The sequence below is a fragment of the Phoenix dactylifera genome, chromosome 13, assembly GCF_009389715.1.
Source record: "Phoenix dactylifera cultivar Barhee BC4 chromosome 13, palm_55x_up_171113_PBpolish2nd_filt_p, whole genome shotgun sequence".
In the NCBI taxonomy this organism is placed as follows: Eukaryota; Viridiplantae; Streptophyta; class Magnoliopsida; order Arecales; family Arecaceae; genus Phoenix; species Phoenix dactylifera.
The window spans coordinates 5,260,529-5,278,516 of NC_052404.1; the positions used below are offsets into that span (position 1 = coordinate 5,260,529).

Sequence of the window (17,988 nt, forward strand, 5' to 3'; positions counted from 1 at the left end):
GAGAGTTTGGAGACGCAGACTTGATGGATTGATATTTAAATTTAAAATTACTATAGGTATATCTCTGTTTGGAGAGAGAACAGAAAAGAGAGAAGATCGGGGATAAAGTTAAGGATGTGGGTTTATTTTTGAAATGGTACAGTATTGGTTGGATTGGTGAGATTTAGAAAGCATAAAGATGAAAAACGATAGAACATATTATTTTGATAAAAATAAGAATATCTCGGTCAGTATATTTGACAAACAGAAGCTATTTAGCATATTTCTTTTATATTTGTATTTGTATAGCACAATAAAACAGTATATTTTTTTTATGCTCCCATTCAACTAATATCTATATTTGCATTTGTATGGTAAAATAAAACAGAGTACCAATATGAATGTACTAGTGTAGGCAACCAGTCTGTTTTCAGCCCAGCAACATTCAGTAACTCGTAGTAACCAAGCAGGTCAAAAATCCCTTGACGAAGCATCTCTGCGAACTGTTACACAGCAAGGTCCAGCAACCTGAATGCAGGTTTTATCTTCCCTCTCTCTTCCTTCCACTGCTTGTTTTCTTTATTACCCAACTCACAACAATCCAAATGATGATGAAGCTACCACCCTTTTGATGACCTTTCTAAAAAATAAAAGGATGAAATGGCAAAACTTCGTCACAATCGTTAAAAGATATTACTGTACATGTCATGCTGGATAATTGACAAATAAGGGAAAAAGATTCATTCCAATGAACTGCTAGCATGTACTTATATATGAAACAAGCCCCTGGAAGTAATCTGCTAAGCTTCTGGCATCACTTCTGCTGCAAGGTAAAATCCTGCAAGGAGATTTTGGTATACTTGCCTTATCTCTTGTTTCCTAAGAGAGGTTCCACAAGATTCACTTGATGTCTAGGTGTATTCGATTCCCCTTCAGTAGGCTTCTTTAGGATTCCAGCTGGCTGTTGTCCTTGCCGATTTTGAACTCCCTTGAAAAAAAGTAGAGAAAACTTTCAACAATTTAGACCAACAGTATTACTTCCATGACAGTATAGGAGCAAAGCCTCTCCTCAAGCTGAGGCATGCAAAGATACTTCTTACGCACATATAAATATATAATAGCATAATCAAGAAAAGTTTTCAGCTCAACTCTTCATTACGAATGCCATAAAACTCAATTTCCGAGGCTAAAAAGTGCAAAAAAACCAACAATATGGTTCTAAATGAGAACTAAGATCAAATTCTGGGATGCTTGTACTGATAATATGAAATGTGAACACAACTTGTGACTGTTGTTAAAGGCCAACCTTGTTCTGAGAAACTATGATGCTAAAAGAGTTACTTACCGCTGCCTTTTGACCTGTTAACCTCCTAAGTGATGGAGCCCGAGCAACTGATGATGCGGCAGCTGCAGCAGCAACACGTATCCTGCAACAACAGTATCACATTATCATGTGCTTTCTGAGGATGCAAAAAAGCTCATGATACATATAGAAACAAATAGTTACTAGTGAAGCAATAATATTATTAGTAATACCATACCTCTTGTGGACATCAACATATTCATCTGTCTCGTCCACTATCTCCTCCTGCATGAAGAAAATTCACAAGTCTTCTTTACAGTTTTAAAAAACCCTCATGTCAAAGATGTCAAAGTCCAACTAACATACAATGTCTGGATAATACTTCAGCCTCTTTAGCTGAGCATTTCATAATCTGATTATATGTTTATACAAATTGATGCAGATTTGCCTAGCGAATAGCATTTGTTTTCATACTTCCACAAAATAGTATTAAATTATAATCTGCAAAGAGACTCATCATTGAACTTCATGAATATGTAGTATGTTTTACCAGAGCAGGCTAGATTTAGGCCAACAACAATCAACGCAAAAAGTTATCAAGTTAGACGGCTTTTCTGTCTCAGACATTTTTTAATATGGTTTGAAGATTGAAACAAATGAGACACAGAAGTCCATCAACTAAATCTAGCATGTTGAGGAATCAAATATCTACAAGTTACCTGCAAGAGTTCTTCAAATACATCCTCAAGGGTGATGATACCAATTACCTCCCCATCTTCAATATCCTCTGACAAACGAGCCACAGCATTGGTTGCTGCATCATTCTGTTGCAAATGGGTGGGTTTATTTCCATTGACCTGCTTATTTTGCCACTTCTCCATGTCAACAACAACACTTTCTGACTTCTCTACTTTAGATAACAGAGGAGTACTTATTTTGGAGTCTCCACTCGTTTCTTTATTTTCTTCAGTCTTTTCCGCATCAGCATGAGGGAGATTTTTTGTTTTACCCTTAGCCTTCACAACAGCAGCCATATGACTGCTTCCTTTTTGAAACTCATTCAGTATATCATACAGTGGCATATCTGCTGGAACCCTGATGAAATTTCAAAGATGAGCATAGTGTTTGTGAATAAGCGCACAAGAAAAAAATGGTCTACTATCAAACCTCGGAATTCTTCTAATAGAAACGGCACTAACAGGTGTTTCCGTCTCAGCACGGACTGTGAGAAGACTTTTCACCTAGTTCCACAAAATGCAACATCTCAATGAAGATAAGCAAAAAACACATTCTAGTCTACCACATGACAGTGACATCTGCTGCAGCACAATGCAGTATCAAATTTAGATAATAGACACCCACCAGCAGAAGGCCAATAATATTTTTGGGATTCCCTGAATAAACAGGGACACGACTGTGGCCCCGAGCAAGAATCTTGCCAATCGCTTCCCTGAGTATAAGAACAAAACAAAATGATCTATAGCATCCTTTAACAAACTTTTAGCTATAAACAATAAGGTAACAATTAGAAAACTATCCTTGATCACAATCACTGCTTAGAAAGGCTTATCTGAGGCTCAACTAGCCTTATGCCTCAATGCGAGGCTCCTTAAGTTGCCTTGAGGCTCAAGGATAAAGTTACATCATAAAACAGGTTCACGTAATATAAATTGTCCTTATTTCTATCCTTTCTGCTGGAAGCATATACATTAGGCTTTTAATCTTTATTTGTTTATTTAATGAAGGAAAAAAGTTCTCCAAGTAGTGAAACCCACCAGTCTAATTTTGAATTGACATCTAAGGAGAATGTTGATTCAATAGGTGTCATAGCCTCCTCAGCAGTCTGTGCATGAGAAGAAACTTTAGAATTCCAGAACCATGCTTTAAATAACATCAATCCAGACAAGCAATTAGTAGTTTTTCAAGCTGCAATTTAAATAGTTGCGGAGAAAAAAATTCTAAGAAGAACCAAGAACAATTGCAAATAAGTAAATACATTAGCACACCAATGTTTAACCCTTGTAATAACAGAATGCAATGAAAAGGTACCACTTGTGGTATAGCATATTTCCTATGAACTAGCACTTCCATTATCTTAAGATTTACCAAAGAAAAATGGAAATTCTAAGAGAACCAACAATAATAGCATGTTACGCTGCATGCAAGAGTTTGTACGTGAGCATGCCAATATGTGATTCAAATAACTCTGTTATGAATGTTATACCTAAACCTGCATAATGCACTTGTTAAGTTTCAAGATGCATATAGCACTTGGTTGTTGATATTACTTACTTTGAAATATTAGTACGAGGCAGCCAAATTTTTATGGGTGAAGCAGCCATTCCTTAATGTTTTTCTAAAAATATAGATGAACTTGAGTACAGAAGAATCATTTGAGAAGTAGTACAGCAAAATTTTCCAAAAACTAGAAATAAAGATTCTAAAAGCTCTTATTCAGGATTATTCTCTATAAAAAAGGCTGTTTTTGGAAGCGGAATAAAAATTCCAGAGTAGCAGGGAGTGATTTTGAGAGGAAAAGAGTGGGTTAAATTATTACACCATTTCATTGTAGTAAGTTATTCCTACTTTAAGGGGGATAAATAGGTTAGGAGGAGAAAAAGTAGAGCATTATGACGTTCAATTTTGCTGAAATATCAACTCTATCCTTCTGAAAAGTGATTAACTCCATACACTGAAATGACTGTTTGGCTAAAATGAGATGGAATAAGTGAATTAAATAACTTTTTTTCTATTCATCCTTATTCCACTTCCAAATGCAGTCTAACAGTTTCTACCAATGTAGGTTATGTTTTCGTTAAGATGTATCATATATATATATATATATATATATATATATATATATTCTGTAGAGATAAGCGGAAATACCACAATTTGGTTGAATAAACTAATTTTGATTATCTACTATATAAAAATAAGAGTTTTGCAATCAAGGAATATTCCATTTAGATTCTGTCTGTCAATTTTATCCTGAAAAATCTTTCACTTTTTCTAGATCATATATACAAATCTTTGCTATATACAAATAAGGAAAAAAAATTTAAATCCCAGTTTTAAACAAATAAGAAAATTTTACCTAATTACAATCATAACAATAAACAAATAAAATTCCAAAACTCCAGGCTTCCAACCAATTATGGAAAGAAATTTGAGAGTAAATAATTGAAAAAATTACAAGAGTAAATAAATTGGAAAAAATTAGAAATACCAGCTGCAGTACTTTTTTTTTTTTGAGAAAGATGAATACGAAACATGTGCAAGAAGGCTGAAAATATATAAAAAATATTTAAGTACTTAAAAAATTCATAATATAATATAACTTAAAATTTTATGTTTTTTTCAAAGTGGTCTAGTGCTATTATTGAAATAATTTGCTAGAACTATATGCTACTTGCTAAAATCAGAAATCCATTATCCTAGTTTCAATTCGTGGAAACTGATCAAGGATTTTGCTAGCCAGTTTCATATAAGATCCTCTAAATGCCATCACATTTCATCACAGCAGCCAGATTCCATATAGAAGGAAAAAAATGAGATCATAGGAAAGTTAAAATGTCTATGTATAAGGTGGTTATCCTATAATTATATTTTGTTGATCGAGAAGGCAAACCCTCAAAGTTGGGAGGCCCACATGTTGCCTGATGACCTCAATGGTAGTCATGCCATCTAGTGGATCTGTGTTTATGCTAATTTAAGAGTCTAAAAAGGTTCTATTGCAAGCAATATTCGGGATACCCAAAATGACAAATATGAAAAGAAAGGTGACAATCCTACTAAGATATCAAGGAGCATGTATTGTTGGCCAAGACCAAACTGACAACATTGTTGCTGGTGAAGTTATTCACGATCATTGTTTCCCATAAAATAATAAAGTACTAAAAGATGCGACCATGGCTATAATTTGTATTATAAGTATCCAACGCTATTTTGAGCAGGAGTACAGTCAGTCCTAGCTTGTCATGAAATCTTAATGATTACCAAAGAGTCCATCTACATATGGTAAGAGAAAAGACATGCATTTGTCTTCACAAATTTGTAAAAGTATTATCTATCAAATGCAATCTACTCAAAAGGCGTCAGAACTTTCTATGATTGGTATTCACTATAACATACCTATCATCAAGAGAAATATTAACTTAGGCATCAAGAAATCCAAGTTGAACCCACAAAAAAACATAGGAGATCAATAAAGAAGTAAAATCGCACTACTATTTTGACCACCTGATAGCCAAATATGGGATCCTTTCACACCCTACAATTCCAAGAAGACATTTAAAGCAACAAAGGTCTTTCTACGTGAGGAAATGCCTAACAAACAACCACAAAATGCAGCACTTTAAAAGATGCAGCAATATGTTCATCACAGCCAACCAATATGAAGAAGGATTCCTTCCTCAAACAGGATTCCAAGTAAGTGCCTAGTAGAGTTCAAGTGGCACCAAAAATTAGAGCGTCTCTAATGATGAGAACATTTGAAAATGTTTTGAAGTCTTGAATGACTAGTAATGAAGTTAAAAATTTAACCTTTAGCTACAGGTTGAGTCTCTCAAAGTCATTGGAATTGGGCTCTAGAGTGATTTGCATCGTTTATTTTGCAACCTCAGATTGATAGTTCTATAAGGATTAAGATCGAAGAGGTTTACCACACCAGAAAGGAAGTTAACTCCAAAAAGGATTTTTTTTTACTTTTATGTAAAAGACAGAAATTACATAAATTATTGAGACCGTTTCTTCTTTTTCCAAACAAAGGAAGCTTATTACCTGCTCAATGGTGCAAGTCTATCACAAATACTTTTTCTCAGATGCTATGGTCAATTCTTTCTATTTATATAGTTGTTTCTTTCGATTCATAGCATTTTCTTGTAGCTGAAATCGAGTTCAATGATTGATAAATTAATCCATTACAGCAGTGATTTGCTTAATATTTCTGTCCATGAATGATGCCCTTCTGCCTTTTGGCGTGAAAATTATTGCATGCTGAAATCCGTCATATTACAACTACTACTATTACAACTACTATTATTATTTTGTTACGATTGTTTATTAGCATCATCATGATCTTTGTTATTATTTTAGGGGAGGTAATTTCAGGAAACGTGAAATTTGATTGCCCTACTATTAAATTGGAATCAAATTTATGGTTCTTCATGAACATCTAGTATCAATGTTTAGAAGAGAGATGGAGAGCACTCAAGAGGAAAGCAACAAATTTTATCATCTGTTGGAGAATACCAAGCAAGAGAATGATTCTTCCACAATAAAAAGAGTTCATGTGAAGAAAAGTTGAAAGTACAATATCAGTAATACCTGTAAATTTAGGGTTTCATGATTAAGAGAACAAGCAAATCAGAAAAAAAATCCCTCAGGTTATTGCAATATACCTTTTCAGTCAAATCTAGTGCTCCACTAATTATCGTAGTCTCATCATGGGTGAGCTCACCACCTTTACCAGCCTAACATGATCAAAACCATGTAAGTATAACCATACCAAATTTACTCCAACAGTTTGTCATACTGGATATCTGCCCTAGTGAGATCTGAAGAACAACAGTTCATTAGAAAGTTGATGCACCTCTTTGCTATGGATAGAAACAAGAGCTTTCAACTGAGCACGTCTAAAAAGTGCAGATTCATTATGTCCAAGTGCACAATCTAGAAGCTGGGACCACATAACAAGTTAGAAACATCTAAATCAGCACTGTCAGTTAAAGCAAAAACAGAAACAGAATATTTAGCAACCTTTCTGAAGATGGCCTTGGGAAAGAAAACAGCAAGACAGCCAAAGCAATTGTCAATAAGCAATAAAAGATTATACAGCAGTGGTATGATATGCTATCATGTAGGGACTCAAGCCCCGGCAGGACGTTCCACAGGACACTGAGATGGGGTACCATCCCGAGTATTGGGATATGACTGTCCTGCCATCATCCTAGCATCCCGATTGCATGTTTTGAGCCATCCACAGTCCCAAGTGTCGGGACGGGGTAAGATAGCGGCGCATCCTGCTCAGTGAGAAAACTGGGATAGCCCCGTCCCACAGAACCTAAAACCTTAATAACCAGTGATGATAGTGGAAAGCTCGAAAAGTTTTTTTCTATAGAAGGGTAAAAGTTAGAATAGATAGTAACAAATTCAACTTGAGGGCCAGGCCACCACCCACCACGCAAACCTCCAACCATTAGCAAAATACCAGTGAAGGCCCTTAATTTTGCAAAAAGTACTTGAAATAGGCTAAGGCTATAGTAGAAACATGCATATCGAAAGCTAAGAATCCCATGGAATTAATAACCAGTGATGATAGTGGAAAGCTTGAAAAGTTTTTTTTTTTTTCATAGAAGGGTAAAAGTTAGAATAGATGGTGACATATGCAACTTGAGGGCCAAGCTACTGCGTAAACCTCCGACGATTAGCAAAATACTGGTGAAGGCCCTTAATTTTGCAAAAAGTACTTGAAATAAGCTAAGACTATAGTAGAAACATGCATATGGAAAACTAAGAACCCATCAATTAAATGATAATATCATAGACTGCAATAAGTGATAAAGAACAAATAGCTTTTTGGTATAACAGCTTTACTACTTGTGTTTCAGCCGATAAGAAATACAAATTAGACTAGTAATACATGAGGACTGGGATTAATTTCTGAGTAACAAAGAGAAGAAAATAAAGTACTAATCAGGCATAAAAAATACATAAAAGAACCATGACTTTATTAACAATTAGAGGGGCAAAAAGACAGAGATTACAAACATCATGCACTTGTTTCATAAGTGAATTATTGTCTAAATCAATATATACTCAGCATATGCTTTAAAGATTTATCACTAAAGTTACTTGAAAGTAAAACTGAGGGTGTTCGTCTTGGAAGATAGAAAAGAAGAGAACAAAGGAAAACTGTTAAATGTTAAAATAAAGTTTTTTCAATCAATATTTACTTAGTACGGCTTCATATAGCCGGTCCATAGTCTGAAACAAATTATAACATGAACACATGATTTTTTTAGATGTAGTTATTACCTTCCCAATAGGATAAGCTACCGGATAACAGATAAGCATCAGAATGCGCACAAGCCATACAAAATTAGCACCCACAGCTAATCCATATCTCGTGCATATGGCTTGGGGAATAACCTGAACCACTTAAAACAAAATATATATTATCTTCTTAATCTTCATGGCTTGGCACTGATAAACATCAAGTGAAGCAAATTAAAGCATAATCAACTTGGAAGAATGTACCTCGCCAAAAGCTAGAACAAATGTAACAGACAAGACAATGGCCACAAAAGGATGAAATATCATATCAAGGAATATAGGAAGAGCCTGCACAATGTTGTAACTAACATAAAACAAACAGAAGAAAATTAAAGAAGCAAAGCTGATAAAGAAGTAACAAGTTTATGAACTTAAACTGAAAAAAATAACAGCGTGCAAGAAACTAGTATATTTTGAGACTATGGATTGCAGGAAATGCAACCAATTTCTGGCTTTTCTCTTGCTAAACTCCAGTCAATCTTGATTTAGTTTAACCTGAATTGCTGGCAATGTAAATCCATCAAAGCTTCTTATTATCACATATCATGCCGATATCAATTCTTGCTTAAGGATGTGCATTGTGGTAAATATATGCATCTCTGACAAATAATACTTTATAGATGCATATAGATACATTGTGGAAATATTATATGCCAGTATAGATGTTTTTGGAATACAGTGTTAAATACCTTTTACATATATAATTCATTGTGCTTGTGCATTATATATCAGATGCCTAAATGCATATAGCAGTAGATAAATTGACATATATGTAGTAATTGTACATATGGACCCTATGTAAGGCATCTTACCCATCTATAACAAGTGCTTGTACATATGGACCCTATGTAAGGCATCTTACCCATCTATATTCTGTCCGATTCGGACTTGTACCGGCCGGTTTCGAGCCGGAACCGTTTTCTGCGGCCGAACCGGACCGGTCAGCGCCCGTACTGGTTCGGTACGAACTAAACCGGCCGGTATGGGCCAGTTTAGCATTCCTTGGTAGTAAGTACATTTATCCAAAAGCAGGGGATGAGGATATGCATATGGGGAAGAACTTTCATGCAACTCCACTACATGGAGAATCAAGTTGTAGTACTACTTTATGAGGACACAAATAATATTGAGGTCCCCATTGACTTTTGCTAGTCTAACTTCATGATATGGCTTTAGCAGAACTTACTACTCTAAGAAGTTAAGTTTGTCGGACTTAACATTCCACACTAGTTGTTCATCACCTCTCGGCTATGTAAGGGTTCATTGCAGTGCAGGCCTAATCCCTTAAACAAACCAAAAGATAGACAAGGAGAGGCAAAGTTTATAATTGGAGGATTGATGAAGTAAATAAGGTCAAACAGGCCAAGAAAAGAAGTACAAGGATACAAAAATCATGTGCTATGGTTAATCTTTATACTTAGCTTTTTGCAGTATTTTAACCCTTATCTGATAAAGGGATGGCAATATATTATTTAGTGGACCACTAGGGCTTACTTACGCTCATAACTTAGGTGACCAAAACCATATTAGTTGTCATCAATTTAAGTTTTGGAAAATTCCCACCAAAGAAAGAAGGTGTCCATAATTTCTGGTGTTAAAACAGAGGAGTGGTGGGGCACTACTCAATTTTGTGAGAAGGTGTGGACTTGGGCCATTACTTCGAAAGACAAAACAATAGCTTAGTGAGGCACATTAAATATCTAGAGACCTATCTTGAGTGGCTTTTATTTGTGAGAATGAATCTGATATGTCATACAAATATTATCCAGCTTTTCAAATGTTAACCAACATTATCTAGTATAGAACCACTTATTGTGCCGTAGAAACTTTCAGGCGCAGTCTACACTTGTCACCATGCTGTCAAAGAACTAAAGTGTGCGAATGCAGCAACATTCTTTCCTCTTACATACCACATTGATGTAGATTCAATTAATCCATCAGATATTTAGCTGAAGCTAGAATTGAAACTCCAAAGGGATGTATTCCCAGATGTCAATATAGATTTCAAATATGAAGAATTTGGCAAAAGATAATGACCTAATGTGGTGCTCCTACGTCAAAACTTGGAGAAAACTTTAACAATATGAGAAAGAATTGAAAAAGAAGATAAAAAGTTCATTTCTGATGTTATAGCAGCAATGACCCCTAATAAAAAGGGTCTACAACTGGCCACCACTTTTCTTGCCTCTCGTATCATTTTCCATGAAACCCCTGTTTTCTCTCATTACACGACATAAATTACAAATTTACAAGATCTTATTTTACTATAACTCAAGGTATGAACTAAATATGTCTTCATTATCCTTAAAAATTGCAAAAAATAGAAACCTAACAATCTCATCCATCTCACGAGTAAAAATGTAAGCCATCCAAAAAGAAACCCTCCTAAACACTTAAAAATTTCAAAGAGGAACTGTCACCCTCCTAGACACTATAGCTAACAGCTAAGACCATCCTGGCAATTGAATATACAGCATTCTTCTAATCTTTAAGCTCTTGCTCTCATACTCCTTTTCCTGGCGTTCCTTATGCAATGTTAAATTCACTTCACAGACATCCTCCAGATATCATGATCTCAGTCCCACCTTCATTTATTTCTTCTCCTTTCATGTATAACTTGCACATAGATGCACCTCTAATTTTTCTGTAAACTAACACGTCAAAAAGATTAACATCTCAGTTATTTGTTGTGCATGCCTGATACTCAACCAATGACAAAGCAGCTAGTGAACAATAGCCAAAGAGATTCAAGTTCTTCAACAAATCCACACTCCAAACTTCCCTGCGACATGAAAAGCTACCACTAGCTTCAGACAGATCTACAAATTCAAGACTCACATTAGTTGATTTACTAAGATCGAAGCTATAAAAAGTGATGCAAGACTCTGATAGGGTGACAAAGTTACGATCATGAACATCTAAATCTCTGTAGTTGTTTTGGGTGGTTGACATGTCCATTAGGTTGGTTGGAAGATGCATTTCTAATGGCAGAATCTACTTGATTGTTTATTCTCAACCTCTTCCAAGCTTTTCATTTGCTTACCAGTTTTGTTTTATTACCTTTCATCATGCCATCTACGTGCCCAAATAGATAATTTTAACACTTTCATTACGTAATTTCTAATTTAGCATTGACTTCTTCAAGCTATCATTAATAAATGGCTGACATGACATTTAATCAAAACCTCTAAAGTCAAATTACTATGACATGACTGGGCCCCTCTGATCTTTTGGTCGCAATGTTACTTTCTTTCTGTAAATATACTTTTGCTGCAATAGCAGCAATGCTATATGGACTCTTGCTTCCAATTCAAAGAATATATTTTTGGAAGTGTATCAGCGAGTTGGTTATGTGTTGGCGTTTTACAAAATTATTTTTCCTAAAGAATTTAAAGATTTGAATAATGAATCCTACTGATTGTAGAATTGAGCTTTTGTTGTTTTCCGAGCTTGGTTAAGTATGGACATACTAGAAAAACCTTTTTGTAAATTCTGTATGCCTTGTATCTTAAGCTAATTTTGGAGTTGGATGAGGAATAAGGATTTGATAACACTACCATTGGCAAAATATATAACACTAAGCTTTCAGATTCTTTTGAAGTATATAAGAAACAACACAATCCACCTTACTAGTGTATTTTTTCACAATTCCTGATGCTCATACATTTATATATAATTTATGTAAAACCGACTTGGCAAATGAAAATTTTGATATATCATGGTTTATAATTATAATACTGTTTAGGATTGATAAAGCATCACCTTTTTATTTATACCTTTCAATAGACACATCAAACAAGTCACAATCATTGAAACATTTAATATTATGAATAATGTCCTTGAATTAATTATTCATGAGTAAGTAATACTTGACAGATAAGCACTTTGTGAATTTTATATAGATGATGAATCATCTAAATACATATCATCTTTTTAACACTTTTTCTATTATACAATTAAATACATATAATTTAGTCAAAATTATTTTTCTATCATGTCCCTGCGTCTCTTTATTTCCTATTATCAGATCAGAAAATCAGAAACTCAACTACATATCCAAATCTGACCCTTACATCCCTTGTCCGAACAACACTAATCAAATTTCACCTATAATCTGATCATCAAGTTTGCATCTAGCATTACAGTTTTAATACTTTTACTATTATATATAAAATTTTACCCATGGTTTGCCGTACCAGCCCGAACCAGGCAGTATGAGGCGTACCGTACTATACCGGTTCAGTATCGGTGCTCAGTACGGATGGCGTACCAACACTCGGTATGCTAAAAAGATCTTGTACTGTATTGTACTAACACAATGCTAGTGTGGCACCGGTACAGGGTCCGGTACTGAGATGGCGAACCTTAACTGTAACTTTTATAGTTGCATCGAATATCATCAACTGATGTATGTTCTTGTCAACTTACCATCTTTGGCCAAATATCCTATTTAAAGCTCCTTATTTTGTTAGTTAAGTAAATATCCATCTCAATTCTATTACATCTCTCTTCACTGCTACAACTAGAGGCGTACACAGATTATCATCACCTCAAGTTTCTATTGACAAACAAAACCTACATTCATCATCACATACTTCTTATTTTTTTTAATCCTACTAGTAGCATGTACATGCATTATGCACAATATGAAACCCATAACTGGCATGAACCATCATTTCAACATACACAAGGTACATGAAAAGAACATATACAAATTATAACTGACCACGACCGTCGAGCCTTATCCCAGCTTAAAGAATATACATACATATATAAATATAAAAGAAAGAAAAAACCTCAACTTATGAGTTTGGGCTACCTTTTTTTAAGTTGAAAGTAGATATCTTCTAGGCAACAAAACATGATTTTTGACTCTTCTATATAGTATACTCAACTCAACTCAACTAAGCCTTAATCCCAAACTAGTTGGGGTATGCTACATGATCCTTTTCCTCCATTCCTCACTCCTCCATATAGTCTCTCATTTCAAAATTAAAGGCACAACTTGTTACTAAGACATAAACCAAAAACAAACATATTGCACTTCACAGAAATATCTAACGAATAGGATAACTAGTGTAGCATAATATAGAATTCAGAAAAAGATGAAACAAACACAAAGAGCTACAATTTTGAAACTAGAACATCTTTACAAACTGTTCACTAATTATTATTTATGAAATAATATTACCTACCAACATTTTTTAAAGTTTTTAGTATCAAGTTTTAAACCCCGTGGGATAAGGGTGTTCCATTATCTCCACAGAATAAGATACTCTACCATCCCACCCCATCAATCTTGATCAAGCATCCCAATAGGTTCCCTTTGTATCTCTCCCCTTTTTTTTTTGCATTCATTTGTTTCTTTCTTTTTATTCTTTCCTTCCTTTCTTCCTTCTTTCCTTCTCTTCTTTCTTTCCTTTTCTTCTTCTTTGGTTTCTTCCTTCTTTCCTTCTCTTCTTTCTTTTTTCCTCTTCCTTTATTCATTTCTTTCTTTCCTTTTTTCTTTTTGTTGCCTTCCTTTTTTTCTTTTCCTTCTTTTTTCCCTCCTTTCTTTCTTTCCTCTTTCTTCTTCCTCTCCCTTATAGATGGGTTTTAAAGTCCTGCCCTCATTCCAGTCCCGTTTTCTCAAAGGCAACATTTTGAATCCTAGTGGGACGAGGGACATTTCGATCGTCCCATTTTGTTCCTGTGAAAAAAAGGACTAGAATGGGGGGCAGAAACATCGAAAAAAGGAAAGAAGAAGAAGAAGAAAGGAAAGAAAGAAAGTAAGAAACATCAAAAAAAGGAGAAAAAAAGGAAGAAAAGAAGAAGAAAGAGCAACAAAAGGAAGGGAGAAGAAAAGAAAGAAAGGAAAGAACGAAGAAAGGAAAGGAGGAGAAAGAAGGAAAGAAGGAAGGAAGAAAAGAAAGAAAGAAGGAAGAAGGAAACAAGAAAATAAAGAAACAAGAAAAGAAAGAAAGAAACAAGAAAATAATGAAAGAAACAAGAAAAGAAAGAAGAAGAGAGAGAGAGAGATAGATGGTAACAATAAGGATGCTTGAACAGGACGACCACCAAGGTAAGGCAACACAGTGGGGCATTCCGTTCCATGGCATAATTGAGACACTCCTGTCCTATGTGATTTAAAACCTTGCTCTCAAGAACGGAACGGGATGGCCAGGATGCCCCTGTCCCATAAGGATTTAAAATATTGGTTTTTATGTTAACAGCATTATGTACCTAAAGTATGTCTAGATTGATAATCATTAGTATAAGTCTGGTTTGGTGGGGTACAAACCCAAGTTGACCCATACTGTAGTGTATCACTAGGGTCACTGCATTACAAGCAGATCTTGGCTGATACCTACTAATTTGGGTCGATATATGAGACAAGCTGACACAAACTCATGTATTATACCAAAACCCTTGTGACAAGAAATTTATCAGATGTCAGATTATGTGATATGGAGTGTCACTTTTAGTCATCTTATCAATATAGGCAACTATATAAAGATTCGAACTAAAGTTAACAAGCATCAAGCAAATCATCATATGAGTTGGAGAAGGGTGCTCGTAGGAGCGGATGTCCATGACTTGATATTGCATTTACTTGCACTATAATTTCATTCATAATGTGTAATTATTGTAAAGGGTATATTTATTTATATTGTGTTGTTCGGCTTGAAAGTGGAATCTCCAGTCACTCCAACACAAGCTTGTCAAGTTTCAATTATATTTCATAGGTTAAAAATGATTTGCAAAGATAAGTTAAATGACAAACCTCCATGGCTGCAGCATTGCATAAAAGCAAAGTCACAAGAAGTTGGTGCTGCTTCTGAACTACTGGAAGGATGGTAGCTGTAACAAGGGAAAACAACCAATTAATAAAAAGGACAAGTCGATGCTACTTTTAGACAACAGGAAGAAGAACAGCTGTAAGAGGAGACAAAACAACTGATTAATGAAGAAAGACCCGAACAACAGAAACAAATAAAGAAAATGGACAGGTTAGTAAATTAACGATCATAAGATTGGACAATTCATGAGTGAAACCATACAGCACAACATTCACTAGCAGCATTCCTTATCATGTAGCAAGCCAACAATGTTATCATAGAAATAGCTCCAATATAATAACTGGCACACTAAAAACTCACTCGAAGACCAAACAAGTTATACTTTGTGAATGTGAGAGACTATAAGATATCACAAATCAAATTGTATATGTCTAACCAAAAGAGCATTCACAGCAATCTAATCAATTCAAACGATAACACATTTAAGATAATTTAAAGCCATATATTCAACCACAGAACTCAAATTCTCAAATATTCCATTCTTCCAAATCAATTCTACACATTTATATTTTTCACATATAAAAAAAAAAGGATCTATGTGAAAAACTGTCAGCTCTCAGCGTAATGGAGACAAACTTAACCGGGAAACGAGAATTAAGAAAGGGCATCTAATTCCCCCAAAAATATCAAAAAAATATATAACAATAGAGAAAACCTAAGCAGAACTAGCTGAACCCTGAACCGATCAAGATCTTCATTACAAACTAAATTTCCACCGAGATTCTCACAAATTGAGACGAATCGTTCAGCATGATATTCATCAAAAAGATCAAAAACAAGCTCAAGATTTGTCCAGTCCAGATTAGCTAAACACAGAGGAATCAAACAGAGCAAAGAAAAAGTCAAGATTTCCCCAAATGGAACCAGCTAAGCTAGGAAGAGGCGCATCACAGCTCCACCCACGAATCAGAATCAAGAATGAAGAACTAGACCAGACCTGCCTGCCTCTTCTCGGTGGAGGTGCCGCTGCGCTGGAGGATCTCGAGCTCGACGAGGCCGAGGGACATGAGCCCCAGCGTGAGCCCCGACATGATCCCGGCGAAGAGCACCAGAAAGCACGAGATCCCCGCGTACGCGAACCAGTACGGCGACCCGAACGCGATGTCCTCCGCCCCCAGCATCCCCGCCGGCCCCCCTCCCCCTCCGCCGCCTCCCCCGCCCATCCCAGCCGCCACCGCCATCCTCGCCACCGCTAAGGCACCCACCGCGTGCATCGCTCCGATCAACCCAATCCCCACAACCCTCCAGCACCACCAAATCGCAGAATCCTATTTCTTCATATGAATTACAAAAATATATATCTTTATCTATGATTTATATAAATATATGTTTTTTTTTTTGTTTTTTAGTGTACGAGATCCCTGGAAATATCCATACGGACTCTTAGGGAGGTGAAATGAGACAAGGGGCGGTGTGTTACGGATGCCCGCGGCAAAGGTTTAAACTTAAACCGGTGCCCGTAATGCCACCGAGCATTTCCGAGAGCGTAGCCACCGATTTTGAAGAGGGCGACCTCTTTGAGTATGGACGGTTGTGATCGGTCAGAGGATGCGGTTTTCTTCGAATGGAGGATCACCGGCCGTCAATTTTTTCTTTCGTTGCTTATCAGATGATGCGTAAAGGCTACTTTTTCGAGAGGCAGGCGACCGTAATATTTGCAGGGGAAGAAAAGTTAGGAGGGTGATCGCCAAAATTGAAGCACACGTGGGTGATTATGGTTCAATGCTATTCTAATATAAATATATCGTCCAACTTTAGAAAATAAAATGTTACCAAACGGAGTATAAACAATTGCAGAACCAATCCACAAATGCCACCGGAATGCTTTATCTTCTTTAACAAGTACTTGATAAGTAGGTTAGAATGGGATCATTTTTGTCAGATTTTTACATACATGGGTATGTTACTGAATTTGGTAATGCTAATGGTATATATCAACCCGACCTGCGAACAACTCATTTTAAGCATATTAGGGTTTGACATAAACAGATTTAGGTCGTCAATGGGTCAACCTATCTAAACTTGTTTATTAATGAGCCGGGTTTAGATTTAAACCTTTGATCTGTTTAATAATTGGATCAGGTTATAACTCGACTTATTTAATTTGTTTAAACCCGTTAAACTTGTTTAAACCCAACTCATAAATGCTAGATTTAAACCTTTGACCTATTTAGAATGGGATCATTTTTGTTAGATTTTTACATACATGGGTTTGTTACTGAATTTGGTAATGCTAATGGTATATATTTTGTCAACCTGACCCGCAAATGACCCATTTTAAGCATATTAAGGTTTGACATAAACGGGTTATAAATGGGTCAACCTATCTAAACTTGTTTATTAATGATTGGGTTTAGATTTAAATCTTTGACCCGTTTAATAATTGGGTCGAGTTATAACCCGACTCATTTAACCTGTTTAAATCTATTCAATCTGTTTGAAATCTGCTTAACTTGTTTCTGACCTGTTTAACACATTTAACCAGTTTAAATTAATTTAACTCGTCTAACCCATTTAACTTATTTAATAAAAAGATTAAATGGGTCGGATCAGGTTATCTGTATAATAAATAAATCGGATTCAGATCTAAAATTTTGACTGGTTAAATAAATAGGTTAGATTTGAGTTGATGAATTTTTAATCTGATCTGCATCCAACACGATCTATATCCGATCCGACCCAATCCGACCCGATTGCCATCTCTAGTTTTTGTATATGTGTTGTACGTGGAATACTACTAAATAAATATTATAACCAGGTGCACCTCTTTCACAAAAAAAAACATGTTATAATTTATCAGCAAGTTAAAAAAAA

The 17,988-nt window shown here is 35.5% G+C and overlaps 1 protein-coding gene across 3 annotated transcripts; it reads right to left on the reverse strand.

The window, feature by feature from the left end:
- Positions 1–235: 235 nt before the first annotated feature.
- On the reverse strand, positions 236–16,476 carry LOC103718061 (DUF21 domain-containing protein At4g14240-like). 3 transcript variants are annotated; one of them, XM_008806704.3, is made up of 14 exons: positions 16,112–16,476; positions 15,099–15,175; positions 8,540–8,623; positions 8,318–8,431; positions 6,873–6,959; positions 6,682–6,753; positions 3,058–3,125; positions 2,645–2,732; positions 2,450–2,523; positions 2,002–2,377; positions 1,521–1,567; positions 1,325–1,406; positions 844–967; positions 236–619 (listed from the first exon to the last, which is right to left on the reverse strand). In XM_008806704.3, the coding sequence occupies exons 1-13, from the start codon at positions 16,386–16,388 to the stop codon at positions 845–847; spliced, it is 1,569 nt and encodes a 522-aa protein (XP_008804926.2). In that variant the 5' UTR covers positions 16,389–16,476; the 3' UTR covers positions 236–619; position 844. The 3 variants fall into 3 exon arrangements, with proteins under 3 accessions (XP_008804926.2, XP_008804925.2, XP_026664637.2); XM_008806703.3 differs by having other exon boundaries at positions 236–967; positions 16,112–16,474; XM_026808836.2 differs by lacking the exon at positions 8,540–8,623 and having other exon boundaries at positions 236–967; positions 16,112–16,475.
- Positions 16,477–17,988: the final 1,512 nt, after the last annotated feature.